This window comes from Convolutriloba macropyga, chromosome 11 (assembly GCF_964194025.1).
Source record: "Convolutriloba macropyga chromosome 11, txConMacr16.3, whole genome shotgun sequence".
Lineage (NCBI taxonomy): Eukaryota > Metazoa > Xenacoelomorpha > Acoela > Convolutidae > Convolutriloba > Convolutriloba macropyga.
The window spans coordinates 42934798-42957474 of record NC_134478.1 but is presented as its reverse complement, the minus strand read 5'-3'; the positions used below and the strand labels follow the sequence as shown (position 1 = coordinate 42957474).

Below are 22677 nucleotides of genomic sequence, written 5' to 3'. Positions count from 1 at the left end.
TAGATGATCTTGACTTTACTTTTTAACGCTATTCGATTCAAGGCTTGGTGAATGTGGTAAACTTTGTGTAAAATTCTACTTCATTTTCCTCAAAATATCCTATAATTGCATGGAAAGAGTCCAAATTGGAATTGTGAAAACCTATAGAAGTGGAGCATCATTTGACTTACATCTTTTTGACCGGGTTCAAGTCATGCTTTCCCTAAAAAAAATCCTAACTGAAGACTTGAAATTGATTCGTCTCTGTAACATAATACCAAATAGTTGAGATTTCTCTAAAACAAAAATTTTTGGTTAATTTTTACAAAATTAACATGTTGATTTTCATTCCGCATTTTGTTTTTCTGGGAATATTTGTTGTCTTCAAAGTTCAAGGTGAACTGAAGTACAGCAGTGAAACATGCCAAAAGGCGTTTGACAACGCAGGAAGCTACACAAGGTAAAAATCAATTCTAAATATGATCAAAGAATTGTGGTACAACAGAAAGTTATAAATAATTCATCTCTCAGATTGAGCTATTCATTAAATTTCAAGTTACAATTGAACCTATTGGATCTGCAAACTACAAAATCCAAAAGCAAGTGATACCAGAATTTTGATCAAACATTTTGAATTACTCAAATTGTTTAAGACCAGACTTAAAATCGCTGTGATGTTTGATCTGACTTCAGCTTGTTCAAATGATTTTGTGACCAGATATTACTTCGCTCAAACGACGTCAAACTAAGAGGGTTTTTGAGTGCACCCCACTACAATAAGCGTGCGTTTTGATGGTATTTTGATGGCGCCTTTGATTAGCAATTTTTAAGAACGAAGGCCTCAACTTAGGGCAATTTTGCAACATCTGTTTTAGCAAAGCTGGGCAGGAACTTGGGGAAGATGATCCGTTCTCCATTGTGATGCTATGCTTCCACAACTGGTACAGGGAAGCAGCTAATCTGGATCTGGTTTCATGGAGCAGCAATTTAGCTAAGTCTGCTGCTGAGTGGGCTGCTGTTTTGAATAAGGACAAACGATGTGACTTGATGCACTGTAAAGGAAACAAGTTTCTTTATACTTTCTCTCCCCCCACACACACTCACATTTTCCTCCCCTACACCCCCCCCCCCCCCACATACGTTTCTGTCATCCAAAAAACCTTTCATTTCCTGATTTCCATTCCCATAACCTATTTCCATTGAAGCTCTTTATATTTGTTGATTTAATTGAAGAAGTCAGAATGGCTGACATTCACTTCCAATATGATTTATAGTAGGGGATTTCCCGTTTTTGACCATAATTTGTGTGCCAATGGCGCGAATTATAAGGTATATAGGGAGCTTGATTTGCTACCGTGGTTGCGACTTTTAGAAAAATAAATATTATTGAAAAGTCATCTTGGTATGCAAGAGTTAGGCCGAAGAGCATAAAGAATTTTGACGTATCCTAGGGTCAAAGGGAACCTTAAACCTTGCTCGACTCAGGTTGGGGAATTTTTGATTTTATATAGGGAAACTTAGACATTTGACACTTTAGCATGTTTTAAGCTCTGTTTCTGAAAACTTCACAAATTTTTAATCAAAACATCACAATCACAAAAGATCCAACTGATTTTTAATTTGCCCATACAAGTGAGACTGAGATGAAAGTTCTCGTAAGTAGGATGCTTGCTTGGGACAGATGGACTGGCCTTATTTGCAGTTTTGAATGTCTCATTTCGAAGGCTGAACTTCAGAAGGCGTCTAGAGATTAATAAATTTATTTTTATTTCCGCATAATTTTTGAAAGGAGTAGGTCCTACTCCAGGTGAAAATTACGTCACTACTAACACACGTACTGACCAAGGATAAGTTGAAAGGCCTGGTTTACCCTTGCTACATTAAGGTTTAAAGGAACGTGAATTTATCCCCCCATCAGTGTCATTAGACACACACATTAATCAAAAGTTAGCCACCACAGATTAGGGCTCTTTCTGTCGCGCTCGAAATACAATTAGGCAACCGGACAAACATCAAATTTATTTAAGTTTGTACGAAATTCATTGATTAGTGAAAAGGTTTAATTTCTGATTATTGAAGCATCACATCTGTATCAAACACCACCAATTAGTGATAATACCACAAAAACAGCAGTAAATTGTTAAACAAAAACATTAGTTAAGCACATACCCAACGGCCTCATTTAAACCAAAATGTTTAACATAAAAAAATCAAGAACAGGGCTGATACGAGGAATTATAGCGCAGTAACAGTGCAGTATAAACTTTGTAAATCAAGACCGTCTTCAAAACCAGTCAACATGCCGAATAAGTCCGATACATCGTCATCAGCAAAGAACAGCCCCAAGCAACATTTTCAGTTGAAGGTGATAAAATGGAACACAGCAAAAGGCATCTTTGAAGAACAAAGCAATAGTAACGAAGTTGTAAGCATACTACAAAAAACGTAAATCTTTGGAACTCTTGGGGTCACAGAAAGAGCTCATAGATATAAGTTGCAGTGGAATCATCAAGCTACAGCTAACGAGTGAAAGTTGACAATAGTTACTAATGAAACTGCCAAGAAAAAGGCAGTCATGCTGAAATAAAAACAAAGAGCAAAACCAAACAGAACGGATGCAAGTGACACTGAATCTGCTTTTAACACAACCATCATGGCTTCTCCTACTCCACTGAGAAAACAATACCCTTTACGGAATAGAGCACTGAAGCATCAGTTTGCAAGCAGCAACAATCAGGAAACTAAAAAAGCTGTCTCGTCCCACTCAGAAGACCCTGATTGACCTCAACCCAATCGGAACATTAAAGAGAGAGAGAGAGAGAGAGAGAGATATATATATATATAGAGAGAGGAAAGAACGTGGACTCACTCAAGGGATTTCACTCAGAGGCACTAAAAACAGATAATGGCGGGCAAAATTCAAGTCGATCGAGAGAAAAGATCCATGTTCGAGGACAGTGCAGACTTGAGAGTGAAGATGAGAGAGCAGGGCAATTCCAACAACCAGGTTCTTTTCACAACAATGGCCAAGCTGGACCGACCCTTAGCCACAGGTACACTCCACAAAACAATGAACAACCACTGAACAATTGTACCAGACTTGATGGACACTATAACAACGGCTATAACAACAACATATATAATGGCCTCCCAAGTTTGCTGCATCTTCTAACAGACTGGATGCAAAACCAAGCACCGATGGTCCAGAACACACTGAGTGTGCATAAGATATCAATTGATAATTTGACAAGTGATTCTTTGAAAGGGTACCAGTGGTTTGGTTTCTTCAAAGCAACCATTCACAACAAGAATGGGCTCTTATTTGCCCAAAACATGACCTACCTCCAAAACTCTGTAACACATAAAGCAAGAGATTGCATAAGTGAATACTCCGACAATGGGGACAACTACCATGAAGCCATCGTTGAACTGACCCGGAAACTTGGCAAAACACGGCATATGGTTGCTGAATTCCTGGATCATATGAAGAATTTGCCTAAACCCAGATTAGAAGAACCAAACACTTTTGTGAGCTTCACTCTTTCTTGAGGAGGCTGGTGCAAACATTCCTGATTAACAACTTCGAAGCTGATCTGAAGTCTCTGGCCAGCAACACATTGAACGCAACCATGATAATCAGATGGAATCAACCCACAAGAAGCCAAGCCTTGCTGCAGCATAACCTTACCCACTTCGCTGAATGGATTGACTCATACGCATAAGCGTGAGAGGACATCTCACCCCAACGAATCCAGAGAACCAGAGCGAACAATTCTTCTAGAAATGGACTAACGGATGTGTATTGTCAATTCTGCTCACAAAACCACAACATTGGCCGATGTCCCGAATAGTGGGAAAAAGCGATTTATTACCAACAGGGTTAGGCGAGGAGGTTCAATTTCTGCCATGTCTGTGTAGGAGCTCACGAAAAGGGTCTCTGCCAACCAAGTGGATGCTCCTACAAGGGGGACTACTACTATCCAGCCATCGTTGAACTGACCCAAGAAATTGGCCAACCACAGCATATGGTTGCTGAGTACCTGGATCAGACGAAGAAGTTGCCTGAACCCAGATTAGACGAACCAATCACTTTTGTGAGCTTCTCTCTTTCTTGAGGATGCTGGTACAAACATTCCTGATTAACAACTTCGAAGCTGATCTGAAGTCTCTGGCCAGCGACACATTGAAAGCAACCATGATAATCAGATGGAATCAACCCACAAGAAGCCAAGCCTTGCTGCAGCATAACCTTACCCACTTCGCTGAATGGATTGACTCATACGCATAAGCGTGAGAGGACATCTCACCACAACGAATCCAGAGAACCAGAGCGAACAATTCTTCTAGAAATGGACTAACGGATGTGTATTGTCAATTCTGCTCACAAAACCACAACATTGGCCGATGTCCCGAATAGTGGGAAAAAGCGATGTATGAACAACGGGGTTGTGCGAGGAGGTTCAATTTCTGCCCTGTCTGTGTAAGAGCTCACGAAAAGGGTCTGTGCCGATCAAAAACAAGGTGCCTCGTGGACAGGTGAAATGATTTTCGCACCACTCAATAGGACAGATGCAAGGCAGAAGCAACTATGTGCGAAACCAAATGGAACTTGAATCAAATCTCACAAAACAATATCTTAACAAAACAAACAAATCAAAACCAGGCTAACTTTAATAATGAAAACCGAAGGCAGCAAACGAGTTCAAGCAGCAACCAACACAATGGAAACCAGGACAAACAAGGTGGATCTAACAGCAGCACTTCAATCAGGGGCAACTGGACTAAAAACGGTTTTCAATTTTAGCCGATGAACACGAATAACAACAATAACAGCAGACAAAAATGAGCTCACTGTAGCCCAACAGCAAGCAACTACTCCGCAACAATGCTACACCTGCAACTATCAACAGTAATTTTCTTGAACAGACCGCAAACACAGTTGCATGCGATACCAGTAAAACTTCTCAACAAAGATATATGCAATGAAACCTACGCACTGCTGGACTTGGAAGTGACAGCCTTCAAATAACACAGAAGGTTGCCAATCTCATTCGAGTTCGTTCAAAAAACCAAACACATAGCTCTTCAAATATTTTCACTCCATGGTGAACTCTCAGTTGAAACAGCAGATGTCTCGATCTTCGTACAACAGTTGTCCTTGATCAGAATCCCTTTGTCTGCAACAGCAATGGAATTTTGGAGTTTTGAATGCCAAGATTTCAAATTGAAAAGTTGAATGAGATCTGCAGAGACCATTCTTTCCTCCGGCACATAGGATTCCAAACAATCAGGGACAACCGGTAGGAATACTGGTTGGAGCAGATTTATTCACAGCAACATTTCACAATTGGACCCATTGGCAAACCATACGGTGCTAACATACACCCAGAAGAGGGTCCGCCAATCAATCAACACAAACATAAGACTAATCGATCACATCAAAAGTAAAAAAACGATCCAGATGAAGATCTTTTCCTGCTTTTTCGGACAATTGACCCAGTGGATTTCAATCAGTGCTCTTTCAGTGGACAACGCTTCGATGAGAAAGAGGCTGTCTATCCTCAGTGATACCACAAAGTACATTGGTGACAGATACCTGATTGGACTTGCATGGAAGACAAAAATAACACTCCTTAACAACTACTTCATGACCAAAGTTTAATAGCACGCTCTGCAACAGAGTTTGAAGATGGAAACAATTTTGAGAGACCACTGAGGGAATAAACCAGGCTAAATTTAATAATGAAAACCAAAGGCAGCAAACGAGTTCAAGCAGCAACCAACACAATGGAAACCAGGACAAACAAGGTGGATCTAACAGCAGCACTTCAATCAGGGGCAACTGGACTAAAAATGGTTTTCACTTTTAGCCGATGAACACGAATAACAACAATAACAGCAGACAACAATGAGCTCACTGTAGCCCAACAGCAAGCAACTACTCCGCAACAATGCTACACCTGCAACTATCAACAGTAATTTTCTTGAACAGACCGCAAACACAGTTGCATGCGATACCAGTAAAACTTCTCAACAAAGATATATGCAATGAAACCTACGCACTGCTGGACTTGGAAGTGACAGCCTTCAAATAACACACAAGGTTGCCAATCTCATTCGAGTTCAAAAAACCAAACACATAGCTCTTCAAATATTTTCACTCCATGGTGAACTCTCAGTTGAAACAGCAGATGTCTCGATCTTCGTACAACAGTTGTCCTTAATCAGAATCCCTTTGTCTGCAACAGCAATGGAATTTTGGAGTTTTGAATGCCAAGATTTCAAATTGAAAAGTTGAATGAGATCTGCAGAGACCATTCTTTCCTCCGGCACATAGGATTCCAAACAATCAGGGACAACCGGTAGGAATACTGGTTGGAGCAGATTTATTCACAGCAACATTTCACAATTGGACCCATTGGCAAACCATACGGTGCTAACATACACCCAGAAGAGGGTCCGCCAATCAATCAACACAAACATAAGACTAATCGATCACATCAAAAGTAAAAAAACGATCCAGATGAAGATCTTTTCCTGCTTTTTCGGACAATTGACCCAGTGGATTTCAATCAGTGCTCTTTCAGTGGACAACGCTTCGATGAGAAAGAGGCTGTCTATCCTCAGTGATACCACAAAGTACATTGGTGACAGATACCTGATTGGACTTGCATGGAAGACAAAAATAACACTCCTTAACAACTACTTCATGACCAAAGTTTAATAGCACGCTCTGCAACAGAGTTTGAAGATGGAAACAATTTTGAGAGACCACTGAGGGAATAAACCAGGCTAACTTTAATAATGAAAACCAAAGGCAGCAAACGAGTTCAAGCAGCAACCAACACAATGGAAACCAGGACAAACAAGGTGGATCTAACAGCAGCACTTCAATCAGGGGCAACTGGACTAAAAATGGTTTTCACTTTTAGCCGATGAACACGAATAACAACAATAACAGCAGACAACAATGAGCTCACTGTAGCCCAACAGCAAGCAACTACTCCGCAACAATGCTACACCTGCAACTATCAACAGTAATTTTCTTGAACAGACCGCAAACACAGTTGCATGCGATACCAGTAAAACTTCTCAACAAAGATATATGCAATGAAACCTACGCACTGCTGGACTTGGAAGTGACAGCCTTCAAATAACACACAAGGTTGCCAATCTCATTCGAGTTCAAAAAACCAAACACATAGCTCTTCAAATATTTTCACTCCATGGTGAACTCTCAGTTGAAACAGCAGATGTCTCGATCTTCGTACAACAGTTGTCCTTGATCAGAATCCCTTTGTCTGCAACAGCAATGGAATTTTGGAGTTTTGAATGCCAAGATTTCAAATTGAAAAGTTGAATGAGATCTGCAGAGACCATTCTTTCCTCCGGCACATAGGATTCCAAACAATCAGGGACAACCGGTAGGAATACTGGTTGGAGCAGATTTATTCACAGCAACATTTCACAATTGGACCCATTGGCAAACCATACGGTGCTAACATACACCCAGAAGAGGGTCCGCCAATCAATCAACACAAACATAAGACTAATCGATCACGTCAAAAGTAAAAAAACGATCCAGATGAAGACCTTTTCCTGCTTTTTCGGACAATTGACCCAGTGGATTTCAATCAGTGCTCTTTCAGTGGACAACGCTTCGATGAGAAAGAGGCTGTCTATCCTCAGTGATACCACAAAGTACATTGGTGACAGATACCCGATTGGACTTGCATGGAAGACAAAAATAACACTCCTTAACAACTACTTCATGGCCAAAGTTTAATAGCACGCTCTGCAACAGAGTTTGAAGATGGAAACAATTTTGAGAGACCACTGAGGGAATAAACCAGGCTAACTTTAATAATGAAAACCAAAGGCAGCAAACGAGTTCAAGCAGCAACCAACACAATGGAAACCAGGACAAACAAGGTGGATCTAACAGCAGCACTTCAATCAGGGGCAACTGGACTAAAAATGGTTTTCACTTTTAGCCGATGAACACGAATAACAACAATAACAGCAGACAACAATGAGCTCACTGTAGCCCAACAGCAAGCAACTACTCCGCAACAATGCTACACCTGCAACTATCAACAGTAATTTTCTTGAACAGACCGCAAACACAGTTGCATGCGATACCAGTAAAACTTCTCAACAAAGATATATGCAATGAAACCTACGCACTGCTGGACTTGGAAGTGACAGCCTTCAAATAACACAGAAGGTTGCCAATCTCATTCGAGTTCAAAAAACCAAACACATAGCTCTTCAAATATTTTCACTCCATGGTGAACTCTCAGTTGAAACAGCAGATGTCTCGATCTTCGTACAACAGTTGTCCTTGATCAGAATCCCTTTGTCTGCAACAGCAATGGAATTTTGGAGTTTTGAATGCCAAGATTTCAAATTGAAAAGTTGAATGAGATCTGCAGAGACCATTCTTTCCTCCGGCACATAGGATTCCAAACAATCAGGGACAACCGGTAGGAATACTGGTTGGAGCAGATTTATTCACAGCAACATTTCACAATTGGACCCATTGGCAAACCATACGGTGCTAACATACACCCAGAAGAGGGTCCGCCAATCAATCAACACAAACATAAGACTAATCGATCACATCAAAAGTAAAAAAACGATCCAGATGAAGATCTTTTCCTGCTTTTTCGGACAATTGACCCAGTGGATTTCAATCAGTGCTCTTTCAGTGGACAACGCTTCGATGAGAAAGAGGCTGTCTATCCTCAGTGATACCACAAAGTACATTGGTGACAGATACCTGATTGGACTTGCATGGAAGACAAAAATAACACTCCTTAACAACTACTTCATGACCAAAGTTTAATAGCACGCTCTGCAACAGAGTTTGAAGATGGAAACAATTTTGAGAGACCACTGCGGGGAAACAATCAAAAATTATTTGGATAAAAACTAAGTCACTTTGGCAGACCCCAGTTGCAGACACTCTGATTGGTACCTTCTTCATCACCCAAATTTTGGAAAAACAGAAGCCAGGAAAATATCCGCACAATCACAAAAGCCGCTTCAAAGTATAAAAAATTCTCACTAGATAATGCATTGCTGACAAGGCCTGATCTGATCTACTTTGCAACCTGCATGGCCGTCTTCTCCGCCTCAGACAGCACTCAGTAGCATTCAAAGCAGACATCGAGGGAATGTATATGCAGATTTGCATCCAACCACAAGGCCTGGGCTGTCTACGTTTTCTGTCTTCACTCCATGGTGATAACTCAAAGAAAATAGCAGGTGCCATGAACGGCATAAGAGCTGTGTACAGCAGTTGTCCTCTGATTATAATCCCTTTGTCTGCAACAGCAATGGAGAAGTTTTTGAATGCTAAGACTTCAAATGGGAATATTGAATTAGGTCTACAGATGCCATTTTCACATCTGGAACATAGTTTTCCAACAATCAGGGACAACCGGTAAAAATACTGATTAGAACTGATGCATTCACAGCAACAGTTTTGAGAGAGTTCACATTTGCACCCGTTGGTAATTCATACGGAGGCATTACTCTGCTTGGTTGGACACTGGCAGGGCCCATTCCTCAGAGATACAAACAAAAGGACGTCGGCTAATCAAAGAACAGGAACATAGCACTTTTCAATCACATCAAGAGGCTGCAAGATGATCCATATGAAGATCTTTTCTTGCTATTTCGGACAACTGAGTCAAAGAATTTCAAACATTGGATTTCTTATAGTGGGCAACGCTCCGATGATAAAGAGGCTGTGTCCATCATCACTGACACTATAAAACATATTGATGACAGATACCAGGCTGGTTGTCCATGGAAGTAAAGCCTGACACTCACTAACAACTACTTCATGGCCAAAGTTCAGTAGCAGTCTGTGCAATAGAGGTTGAAGAGGGACACAAATGTGAGAGACTGCTACGGGGAAACAATCAAAAAAGAATTGAAAAAAGCTACATCACAATTGCAGAACCCAGTTGCAGACACTCTGTTGGTACCTTCTTCATCACCCAGTTTTCAACAAACAGAGGCCAGAGAGAATTCACAGAGTCACAAATGACGCTTCAAAACCCAAAGGAATGTCGCTCAATGGTGAATTGGGGACAAATCCGGATCTACTTTGCAACCAGCCTTCTTTTCCGTTTCAGTCAGCACTCTAGCAGTCAAAGCAGACATCGATGCAATGTTCATGCAGATCGGCATCCAACCACACAAACAAGGCTGTTGACAGAGGATGACAATGAGAAAATCTTCAAATACAATCGACGCTTTTTTGGAGCCAAATGTTTACCTTTTAGTACGATCTTTGTTCTGCAGAAGTGTGCGAATGACCACAAAGAAGAGCACCCAGAGGCGTAGCCATCAATCATGCAGCATTTCTAATTGAATGATTTCTTGCAGACCAATTTTTCTGAGGAGGAGGCCCGCAGAAGTTCAGAAGAGACCAAAATTGTACAGACAAGAGGATTCTAAGCAACAAACAACCAACATTAGAAAACCTACACGAAGAAGACAAGGCAGAAATGAAACCCAGATAATCCTTGATCAGATGTGGCACCCAAGGAGTGAGAAGTTGAAGTCCGCAAAACCAAAGCTTCTCTACGCAGGTTAACAGCTGACTCAAGTAATGTGCTAATAATGTTAGAGTCAATTGGACTAGTTTCACCTTTTACCATCAAATTTAGGTGCATTCTCCAAAAAAAAATTAATGAGGGAATAAACTGGGACCAACCAGTGTCAGAATGCTACAAAAAAGAGCTGCAAGAGTGGATGGAAGAGTTCAACAGATGACTTCAATCCAAATTATTCATAGATGTTTGGTTCCCAACACCAAAGGGACCCATCAACATCACACATTCACTGGAGCCTCAATGAGTGCATATGCGGCCATTGTGCATGTGAGGGCAACCAACACCGATTGATCTTCCACATCCCGATATGTGTTCAGCAAAAGGAAAGTGGCAACAATCAAGCAGCTGAGCGTTCCAAAACTGGAAATTGAGTCGGCAGCAGTTGGAGCAGAGCTAGCTGGGTTCTGAGAATTAAATTAGGAACGACGATAAAATCAAAGTACTTTTGGATAGAAAGACCACTGCATTGGATGGATCCAATCCAAGCAGAGACAGAAGATGTACAATGCCGACAGATTGAACAAAATTCACGATAAATCCAACCCAGACAATTAGAGACGAAGGAATGATTATCTTGCTGAACGCGGCACACGAGGCCTCAACCCATCAGACATCCCAAAGCTGTGGCTTGAACCAGCGGACTTTCTGAGCACACATTGGGATTCCTGGAATTTTGTCTAGGGCAAGGATAGCAACATATGGGCTACACAACCGACATAACTTCAGGCGCCTGTAATTGAGGTTTAAAATTTTTCAACGTGGAGTCAAAAACATAATTCAAAAGATGCAATCAATCGAAGCAATAGAAATTTTCTCTAAATTTTAAAAACTATTTAATAAATCTCAGGGCACAAATTGTATCGATTTTTTCAGGCTAGATCAATTAATTTAGTTATGTAGATTTTTTTTAGCTTCTTCAGTCCTGAAATCGTTGTTTCAAAGCTCAAGAAAGTTTTTCGTGTGTTCGATGCTAGATAGACAAAAAACGCTTAAAGCCCTAATTTTATGTTTGATATTACAATATTTGGTCTCATAAAATTTTAGTGGATTTTTCTCTTTGACCCTTTTTGTTATTTGTTTGGTGGTTTTAGTATTTAAGTATGTAAATGAGAGGCCACATTGGCTTTGTAGTGAAGTAATTTGTATACTTTATTTTTCGTTTGAAAATTTTTTAAATTTCGTTTGAGTATGTTGTAACCTCTACATCACGTACTTCAATTAGGCTTGAAGATTGTTTTCAGACTCTATGCAAGATTGTCAAAAAGTAGCGCTCAACTAAAAGATTCGAGAGGTTAACTTATTGAACTTGATTTTTTTGTGAATAGTAGTTGTTCTAAATAATTCAGTTTTTTATCTAACCGAATGCCAAGCAATTTTCTATAACCAAATTGTTCTAGTCTGACCTCATTACAATTAAATTTAGAAGGTTTTTTTAAAAACCCAAACGTGATAACCATAGTTTTGCACTGATTTATTCAAAACTTGTTCTGAGACATCCATAAATCCAATAATGTCAGAGCATCATAACTTGTTTTTAGTTCACCAACAATTGTGGTATCATCAGCATAAAGTAAAAGATCAACATAATTACATACACTTGACGATTCGTTGGTATAAATAAGAAATATAAGTGGTCCACAAGCAGAATCTTGTGGTACCCCGCAGGTAACGCCTAGATTGCTCGGTGTTTTGCCATTAAAGTCTTCAAATTGTTTACGGTTACTCAAATATAATGTTAAGATATTTGATGATTTTTTCTCGTAGTACATAGATCTCAACCCAGCTGATAAAAAATCTATGACTACAGTATCAAATGTTTTTGATAGATCTACTTAAGTAAAGTGAGCAACCGGTTTTCAGATCTCAGGTCATCAATGCATTCAACTACCTCAAAATAACGCATCGATTTTTGATCGTTTACTTATAAAGACGAGTTGTTTTTTGACAATAAATCGTTTTCAATTAGAAAAGACTTCAAACATGAATGCATGAGTTTTTTTGAAACTTATTTCAAATACTGGTATAGGTGTTATTGGTCGGTAATTACGGATGACCTTTTCGGATTGGATAGGTGACCCCTTTTTTTGTATAGAAAAACTTTTACAATTTTCAGACATTCTGGATAGACTCCATTGTCTAATGTTTTGTAAAAGTTATCAGAAAGAGATGAGGAAATGGCTGGCGCAGCTATTTTAAGGAGATTGTTGGAAAAAACCCATGTGATCAGTGCTGAGTTTATTTTTAAGTTTTTGATTTCAATTTGATAGTCAATATCTGTAATTGATTGCAGATATATTGTGTATATTGTCTTGTTTATTTCTTTCATGTATTCTAAATTTTCATGACAAGCTGTTTTTGCGGCAAGCTTTGGTCCACTTCGTGAGAAATAAGAGTTTATCTGAGTGGTGGTCAATAGATTGGACTTATCGGAGGTTGTTGCCTTGGGTTCCATTTTTTTGTTAAAATTTTTAAAACAGTTATTCTTTGGATCGTTACACTTGTTAAAAGAATTTCAAAAAAGTGTCTAGTTTTCTGGACCAAGCTCTTTGTGACCCATTTTGATTTAGAAAATTTTTTCTATTTATTTCTGTTTTCGTTTTGCGATAGGCCTGAAAACATTGTTGGCCTTTTCATACAAAAACTTTTCAGATCGTTGTTTATTCAGCATCTCTGAATTGGTTTGTTTGAGAGCTGTTTAGGAGGTATCACAACTTCCTCAGCAAAAGTCAAAACCTTTTCAACTTTAAGGAGGGCTTCATGTGTTTGGCATTGTTTCAATGATTGGATTCCTCTCCTAATTTAAATGTTGGAATACAATTCAAATGTTCTCGCATTTTGTGCTGTTTTAGCTTTGATCAGTTTTTCCCATTATATTTTTTCTTTCTCGAGGCTGTATCATTGTTGAGGTGTTTGTTTGTTCTATGATAATACAGTGATCTGTTATGGTAAGTGGTAATTACATTTTGTTTGCGATTAAAATCTGCAAAACTGGCCCAATAGTGGTTTTTGGTGATATTGTATTCCACGTTCTTTCATTTGGTGTTGCGTTTAGGTTGAAGACCAGGTTCGAGAATGTTTTAATTAGTTCTGTTGTTATTGCAGACTTTTTTAATTGAAATTATGATTGAAATCTTCACAATTTACGTGGTTTGCATTATTATGGTCTGCGATTTCTATGACTTGAGTTGTCAATTCATCTTGAAAATTTACATCTCTCAATTTATGAGCTTTAAAAATGAGTGTTATGAACATGCAAATATTAAGTTTTCATTCAACTTTGTAGTTCAGGTAGATTGGTCTTTTTTAGCTGTATGCATTTTGGTATTCTGACGACACATATTTGCTACACATCCCACTTTGCCTCTCTGACGACTAAAGGTTAAATTTTTCTATACGTATTTTGACAAAATTCGATAAGGTGAATTTTGCTTTTAACCAAAATTTAATCATCACAAGAAAAAGAGATTAGTAGAATATGTTTTCGACCTCCATCATAAGTTCATCGTACTTAGCGCCTTGCGACCGAATATTTTGAAGCATTAATAAATCTTTCCTTAAAAGTTTTCATACCACTTGCTGTAACATTTTACTCTGTCTTATGACTCCATGTTTTATCATAAATTGATTTTCGTTTTTCGTTACAATATTCTTGGCCAGTGCCCCCTAGAAACACGCGAACAAATATGTTAACCACTAATAGATCAATATGGATACGTTTACTCTTTGGGGATAATAGCATCTAGTGAACCACGTATGTTATTCAATTCTGTTAAATAATTTTAATGTGTCCAAATTGCAAAGACCGGACAATCGTATGTTCAACCTAAGTCTAATCAGAGATAATGACACCTGGTCTTTATTTGTTGTGGAGGTATTGGCTAAATGCGGAGAATCGCATTAGGCAAACCGTTCAAATCGGCATTTAAAAGCAATTAAACCATGGAAAACTCTCTACCCTTCTTACCCTCTCCCTTATCTCCCCTCCAACTCCCCCTACCTTCGCCCCTCCCCTCCTCTGTCTCCCCCCACCTTCCTTTCGTCTTCCTCAGTTTTCAATTTTAACATTAAATCAGATGCGCAAATTGCTTTGTGCAGACAATCGCATGTTGCAAACTCCACACTTTCGACAAAATTACGGTTTTAAAAGACATGTTCTATTTTCCTTTCATTTTATAGTTTACTGGCTGAGAACGATCGCATTGAGCAAACAAATTTTTTTTGGAACAATCAAAAACTGTTTGTGGTGCATTTCAAAAAGTTGCTCCATGTAAAGTTCTGAGTGACAGTTTTGTGCAATGAAAACCTTATCAAAACTTACAGTTTTTACTAATGGCTCAAAAATTTGCAGCAAGGAAGAGCGTTTAAAAGATGGGAATATGTGAAAGAACAAGAAGAAAGGTTTGTGAAAAGAGTTTCAGGTAAAGACGAAAAAATTGTCAATTTATATTTATATTTGTACTGCGCTACTTTTTGAAAAGTTTGTAGGCTGTCAGTAATTCTGTAACAAAACAAACGACTGAAATTTATTTATGTCATTTCAATAATCAGATAAAAGTCTTTGCTGAAACTAGAAAACAGTAAACTTTACCAATTCAATATAACATCACAACAAGTGAAATATAATTTTAAAAACATAACACAGGTATAATTATTTAACATTTTGAACACCTTCATTAGACACAAAAATTAAAATCATTTCTTCTTGAATGGAATAGGGGTATTAGTTTTATTCTTGCCCGAATTGTTATGCATTAAATTTTTCTTTACAACCGCGTATTGAATTTGATTCAGATCGTTATTGCTAATTACAGGCACTAAGTTTTTGATGCCGCTCTGTTAGCTGGTATCAGAACAGACGACTGACACTGCACATTTTTCTGAAGAGGTTACTTAATTAATGTCTTCAGCTGCAATTTTGGTCATTGATTCAATTGGAGGCAAACGCTCATTAATATCAATCAATTTACCATTTGAAGGCCTAGCCCTGTAGTGGTTGTTTTCGTATTCTGCTTTGAGTAGTGTTCTAAATTTTATCCTATAATTGGAATTGCACAAATTTTAAAATAACTGAAGGCATAAAATTACCAGTCAGTAAACAATTGGTGAGTAGCACATGATAAGCTTTCCGATTCCCTTCAATCTGTCATAATTTAAAAAGTTTTGCGAAAGTTTTTTTTTGCTGTCAAAAAGATTTTCAGTTTCCATTTTTCTGTTGTCAAAGGAGAATTCACGATGGTCAGTGAATCTTTGGAGCAATACCTTTCTTGATCGTGTACCCTCTCATTTATGTCGGCAATTAAAAGTTGCAAGTGTGCATACCTGGCGTAATCTTCTCAAGTTCTTTCTCTAAAAATTACTGCCATTTTTGTAGCGTTATTTGCTTTCCTCACACGGGCACGGCATACATTTATTTCTGCAACTCTTTGTCCGCTTCCAAGTTAACATTGCAGTCCATCGACATGCGGGACTTCATTGTCATATATGTAAACGACAAGGTCATTCAATAACAAAAAACAGTATAAATTTTTTTCACGAAGGTGTTTTGATCTAAAAAGATTCAGTTCAAGAGTTAAAGCAGGCGGCAAAGAAAAATGTATGAGTGAGCAACCACTTTCCACTGTTCATCTGTCTGATTTTTGACCTTGTAGCTAAATGCTTTTTAATGTGGACCAAACGATCCTTTTACGGGGCATTTTAAATTCAATTAGCGGTTTGAGTTTATAACATTTCATTTCACTTATACGCCAATTGATTTCGATGAGAGAACTTTTTTTTATTTTTTCCTAACTCTGTCTCATTTAGTAGACAAAAAAAGTCACATTTTTTTTGAGCGGGGTCGGAATATACCGCGCGAACGCAAATAAACGAGATTCCTCCTTTGTTTTAATTTAGCTGTCTTTTCTCCTTATTAACCCCCTCATAACATATTGTTATTTTCTTTCACGTGAAGTGCTGCTGTTTTTGTTGACAACTGTCACTTTTGGCGCTGAAACATTTTTTGCCTTGATTAAACAATGCTCAGGTTTTGACCGGCGGTATGTATCGCGTTAACATGATACTAAATTAGTCTTTTGACCCCAGAGACTAACTAAAGTTAGTCTTCGAATAAAGAGAGTGGAGATGTTAACAGTCGGTTATGGGTACCAGACGAGTGATCGGAGATGGAACCTTATTTTTGTTTATTAAGAACGGGGATTGCAAATTTGAGTGGTGGGTTTCACAGACAATTGGGTCGCTCACAGAGGCTAGACCCAATGAACTCAAAATGGCTCTGTCTACAACGCATTAGATTTGATCAAGCCAATCTCAACTTTTTGTTGACTGGCTTCTCTACCCGAGCTGACTGGGTCTGAAACACTTCTTGTCAGGTCCAAAAAAATCAAATGAATAAATTTTTGCGGGGTCTTGAGTATCCCTGTTTGCTGCGCCCCACGACTGTAATTTAATCCAAAGGGGTACGACCATTTTCAGAAAATGGTTCAGTTTTGTCACATGAAGAAATGTTAACGCTCATCGATCACGATAACGTTGTTAAAAATCTTAACCTCTATAGTTCGCTGAGCTCAGTTTTTGAACGTTTCCCTTTGTTTTTCAGGAAGCAATTTGCCAGCGAAATTCTAAATATTTGATGAAATATTTGATGTGATTACCAAAAAAAACGTAGTGCGTAATGTTTTTCCCTATGTTAATTTACGTGGTTACACCTGTTTCTATTTCACAGCAATTTTTTCTTATAGTTCAGTTTTGATCTGCTACACCATCAATCTCTTGTTACCCAGACCTCATTTGAGCAAGCCCTGTGCAGAGGTGTCAACGCTAAAAAACGCAAAACTGCGTATGCTTCGCGGTGAATGTGCTGAACTTATGTAAAATCTAAGCTCAAGCGTAGATTTTACATAAATTCAACGCATTCGTCGCTAATCTAACTTAATTTTGCGTTTTAAAGCGTAGATCTTACATAAACTTGAGTTGAAGTTAGCGTAGATGTTAACATAATTTTGCCTCAAAGTTATCTTAGATCTGAAATAAATTTGTGTTGAGGCTAGCGTAGATTTTACATCAATTTGCGTTGAATTTAGCGTAGACCACACATAAATTCAACACATTCAACGCCGATCTTACATAATTTTGCGTTTTTAAGCATTGATCTTACATAATTTCGCGTTTCCAAGCGTATATCTGGCATAATTTTCCGTTTAGTTTAGCATTCATTTTACATAACTTTGGGGGACTAGGTATGGGCTTGTGTGTTTGTGGGGGACGAGTTGGGGGAATTAGCAATAGGTAGTGGGGGTAGTTGGGTACGTGGGGGGGGGGGGTTAGGGTAAGGTTGTTGATTTTTGAGTCCCAGATGTGACTCACTCAGTACTTATTAGTTGCATTAAGCAAAGTTTCGAGGTTTCATAGACAGTTTGTGAGTGTAATTAAATTAAAACTTGAGCTTAAAACGAGTTTTCGGTGCGCCTAACATGAACTTGACAAAGAATTACCGGATATTTTCCGCTTGTGTCCCCCCCAATTACAGAGCACGTGCCATTACATAATAACCTATTATGTAGAAATATGTCATGTGCATCTGGAGGTTGCAAATATTATGCTTAAGCTGGGGACAGAAACTGAAAAGAACCAATAATTGTAAGAACTACGCTAAGAAACGCAAAATTAATTACAATATGCGTTAGAAACCGCAAAATTACGCTTAGAAACGCCAAAAATTGTGTGCAACGGGATGTTACAATCAGATTTATAAAGAGTGCAGTTTTGAGAAAACTAGGGTTCTGTTGTACAGTGGTAGTAGGAGAGTTGACGAGTATTAAGGAAGTCAGTGGTATAAGTCGCATACGCAGAGGTCTACGCCTTTTTTTGTAAGATCAACTCTAAATTCAACGCAAATTATGTAAGATCTACGCTTAATCCAACGCAAATTTACGTCAGATCTACGCTAAATTCAACACAAAATTATGTAAAATCTACGCTGAGAAACGCAAAATTATGTAAAATAAGGGGTAACTAGCGTTGACAAGTCGGAAAGTTCGCCGCAATTTTCGGATCTATTCTGTCCCCCCCCCCAACTTAGTGAGCATAAATCTTTTATGAGCCTCAGGCGCACGTGCTATTTTCTGACACAGTAACGTGCTATATAACAACATATAATTTTGGGTCCTTCCCATTATAGCCCCGCCCCCAGCTTAGTGGCCAGATGACCTAAAGCCCCCCCAATCATGGTAATTATACCATAATGGGAGAGGGGGGGGGAGGGTGGGCTATAAATTGATGGGGGGCCATAATGGGAAAGACCCATGTTTTTTCCATTGGGGTCAAAAAAAAAAATTGGGGGTGGGACAGGTTTTCTTCGGCCCAGGGCTCAACTAACACACGTTACTTTGATTGAAGTATAGTTAAGTAAAATTTCAAAAGCTCTAGTGTGATATCCGAGGAAATTATCACTCATGCTTTATAAATACATTTCGAAAACAGGGTATATATAAAAGTGCGGACAAAATATTTCTCGTTCATAAACGTCTTTCCTTTTTCAGCACGCACTCCAGGAAGAGGAGAAAACCTGGCAACGTTTTTTATAACAACTGGTATCGAAGCTAACCGTATCCTTGAACATGGGAAAGAGGCTGTTGTAGGCTGGTTCAATGAGTCACAGTATTACAAATTTGGAGGCGAGTCTGAAGATTTCAACAAATGCAACATGACCGATAAAACTGGCCATTTTACGCAGGTGATGTTAATCTTGATTTTTTTGTTATTCCTCATTCAAATTAAATGTACATAGTTTTAACAGCATTCCCTTCTTAATCAGCTATAGTTTGAAAACTTATTCACGTTCTTCATAGAAGAATCACCTCTTTGATTTCTTTCAGTTTTCAGAAACTTGACATTTGACTTCTATTTTTACTCCCCATTACACGGTAGGAACTATATACTCAAATAGTTTTTTTTCTGTAGACAATTTTGGCCGATCGATATATTCATCGTAGAAAGTTGTGAGTGGTATCATTTAAAAGCATGTACGTCCTAGAATACGTAGTGAAAAGATTTTTTCATATTTCGCTTTTTACAGGGAGTTATCGAGGTTTAAATCTTTGTGAATACTCGACAGCTTCATTCAGATTTTCAGTAAATTTTGCTAAAATTTGGCACAATTATGCTAATATTATTCAAGTTAAAATTTTTAATAGTAGAATGTTATTGTTACTGTATGAGACAGAAGAACGTTGCTGAATTGTTTGATTGCAGTTTCTTCGGCTAAAAATTTCGATAAAATTTTCAAAATTCAGACTTTTTCGTAAAAAATTGCACAAAATAATCTTTTTCGGTCCACTTTGTTTAAGTTCGCTAAAAGAGGAGATCTAGAAACCACTGAGACAATCTCTTGAAACTCCGAAACAGATCTAGTTGAAACTCGGCACCCTATAAAAGTCGAGAATTATACAAAGTGAATCATTGTTGTTTTTTAATATTTGAAATTTTTCACTCAACAATTGGTCTAATTCGCATACATTAGGATTACTTGAGCTGATTTATCGGGTGTCAGTATTGATTGACACCCAATATTAAATCAAAAATTTTTTTTAAAAGAAAACAATAGTTTTTAAATACTCGTTTGTGATTGGTTGAAAATAGATTTATTCTTTTCCCTACTTTGATAGTCTTATCCCTTCACTCTTTTAGCTGGTTACTATTGGAGTCAGACCTGACATAACAAAAAAGTATATATATATATATATATATATATATATATATATATACATCTTTCTACTCCTCTCGTTAAATATATAAGTTCAGACCGTAGCAATGGGGCCCGCGCACCGTCTACTGGTACTCCTATCGAAGGGTAACAGACTAGAGACACTGAACTTATTTTAGTCATGTAGGTCTTAAGACTACTCTGATTCTTGAGACGACTATAAGACCATTTGGAACATCTTACAAGAAGATGGTAAGTCTAGACCACGTTTTATCTGGTGCAACTAGTGTTGGTAGCAAACAAAAACCAAACCATTAATCTTTTTTTGTACTTTAGGGACAAAAGTAATTACATAACACATAGAATACCAATAACAGATAACCATGAATAACAATATATCGGTAATACAATTTGAGCTCGATCCAGAACGCCCACCAGATAACCGAGAATTAGTTCATCGAATTATAATAAACCTAAAGTTAAACATATTTCACGAGGTAACAAAAATACAACCATTAGCATTACAAAGATATCCTTCACGTTATATGCCAGCTATATTATTAACCAACGATCAAGCGAATAAAAATTAAATTTTCAAATTAACAGATGAAAAGGGGAATGTAACCTCATGCAATAACAGTCAAAGCGAGACTAGTCTAGAAGACACATTACGTCTTTTCTAACATAAAAACGAATCACAACAAGATAAAACAACTGACAGCTATACCGGATTCAACATATAAAATGCTGAGAGAGACAATGCAATAATTTTTAGAAATAACGATAAGCAAAAACAAAAACATTCTGTACACAGTGAACTCAGACAAGACATCAAAAACTACAAAAATTGGCTGAAAAATCTAAAAGAATTTTGCAAAGAAGATAGCCATGGAGTAGCAAAAGGTATCATGAAAATAACTTTGGAATTCTCATATCTTTTCTGGATACATAAAGTAGTACACATGGATGACATACGGAAACTATTCGCACAACATAACGAAAAGGAAATACCATTCCCTGAACGAAACAAACTAAAACAAATTTGAAACAAAGACTACAAATCATCATTCTTTGAAATTATCGTAAAAATAAGTTCAAATAGTGTTAGCTATATAGCAAGAACAAACGAATATATCAAAATTAGTTATCGAAAAAACCTAGCAGATTTTTTCCATAAGTAGATTCACAGTCGTTTATAACGACATCAAATAAACATCAACATCAAAACCCAAGGAACAGATGAACTGCGCGACATTCCGAAACACAATAAAATCAACAATAGTACCAGATAGACGACTAACAGCAAACAAATTTAAAAACAAGAATAGTTACCCTTATAACTTATCTTGCTTATTGGATCATGGAAACGAACTTGATTATTCCGTAACACAAACAAAACATGGCACACCAAGAAACTTCAATATATCAAACAACTTCGGTTTCAGAAATAAAGAACAATACACAGTAAGTATTTTAACCAGTAATAATGATAATGACCACAGAGATAACGAACAAATAGCAACGGAAATAAAAATTACAAGATAAATTAACAGAAAAAAAACAAATCAGACAAATAAATTATTAGAAAACCTTGAAGATAAATTCATCAGAATGAGTGAAAACCGACAAATTAAACAAGAACAGAACATAGATCAAGCATTAGAACAAATACATCAAACGAAAATAGAATTTAATATAAATCATAACCAAAGAAAAAAAAGTGCAGTTCATCAGCCTTATAATAGAGTAAACAAACAAGATGACGACTTTAGACCAAGACGTTCAAAAATAAATCCAAGAGAGGAACATGAAACGACAGTTTCAGAACCACCTTTACCATTTTATAAACAATTGACGTCAATGAGTATAAACAAAGATATTCCATTATAACGGACAAGCTCTAAAGATTCAACACCAACAACAATTATACATTTGACGGTACAGATCCAGGATATACTGCAAAAGAATGCCTAAACAGAATAGGAGCAGCAATGTTATCTAGCAGCGAAATTGATGCTACACACCCTACAGGGACCTGCATAAAAATGATATTCGACTCTACCAAGTAAAAACGAAATGGATGTGAATCGATTTTGGAAAAAGAATTCTCAAATATGTTCGCACCGAAAACTCTAAACAACAAGCGAAAATAGTATTACAACAAATACAAAAACATAAAAACTATTCACAAAAATCAATAGCTTTACGTATAGAAGCACTAGTGAAAACAGCGTATATACTACATGCTGTTGATTATAAAAATAGTGTCATGAATCAAACAAATATTAGTTGTCTCGACATTGAATTAAAAAATGCAGCGTTCAAAAAACATGCAAACCATAAACAATTACCAATAGAATCAGAAAT

General features: G+C 37.6%; 1 protein-coding gene across 1 annotated transcript in view; it reads left to right on the top strand.

Moving 5' to 3' along the window:
• Positions 1 to 269: 269 nt before the first annotated feature.
• The window catches only part of LOC142349587 (uncharacterized), a 42743-nt gene continuing 20335 nt past the window's right edge, over positions 270 to 22677 (top strand). Inside the window, exons 1-3 of the mRNA XM_075401248.1 lie at positions 270 to 439; positions 855 to 1033; positions 19148 to 19341. Of these exons, the coding sequence (XP_075257363.1) occupies positions 315 to 439; positions 855 to 1033; positions 19148 to 19341 (498 nt within the window). The 5' untranslated portion in view covers positions 270 to 314. The remainder of the gene's footprint in view (positions 440 to 854; positions 1034 to 19147; positions 19342 to 22677) is intronic.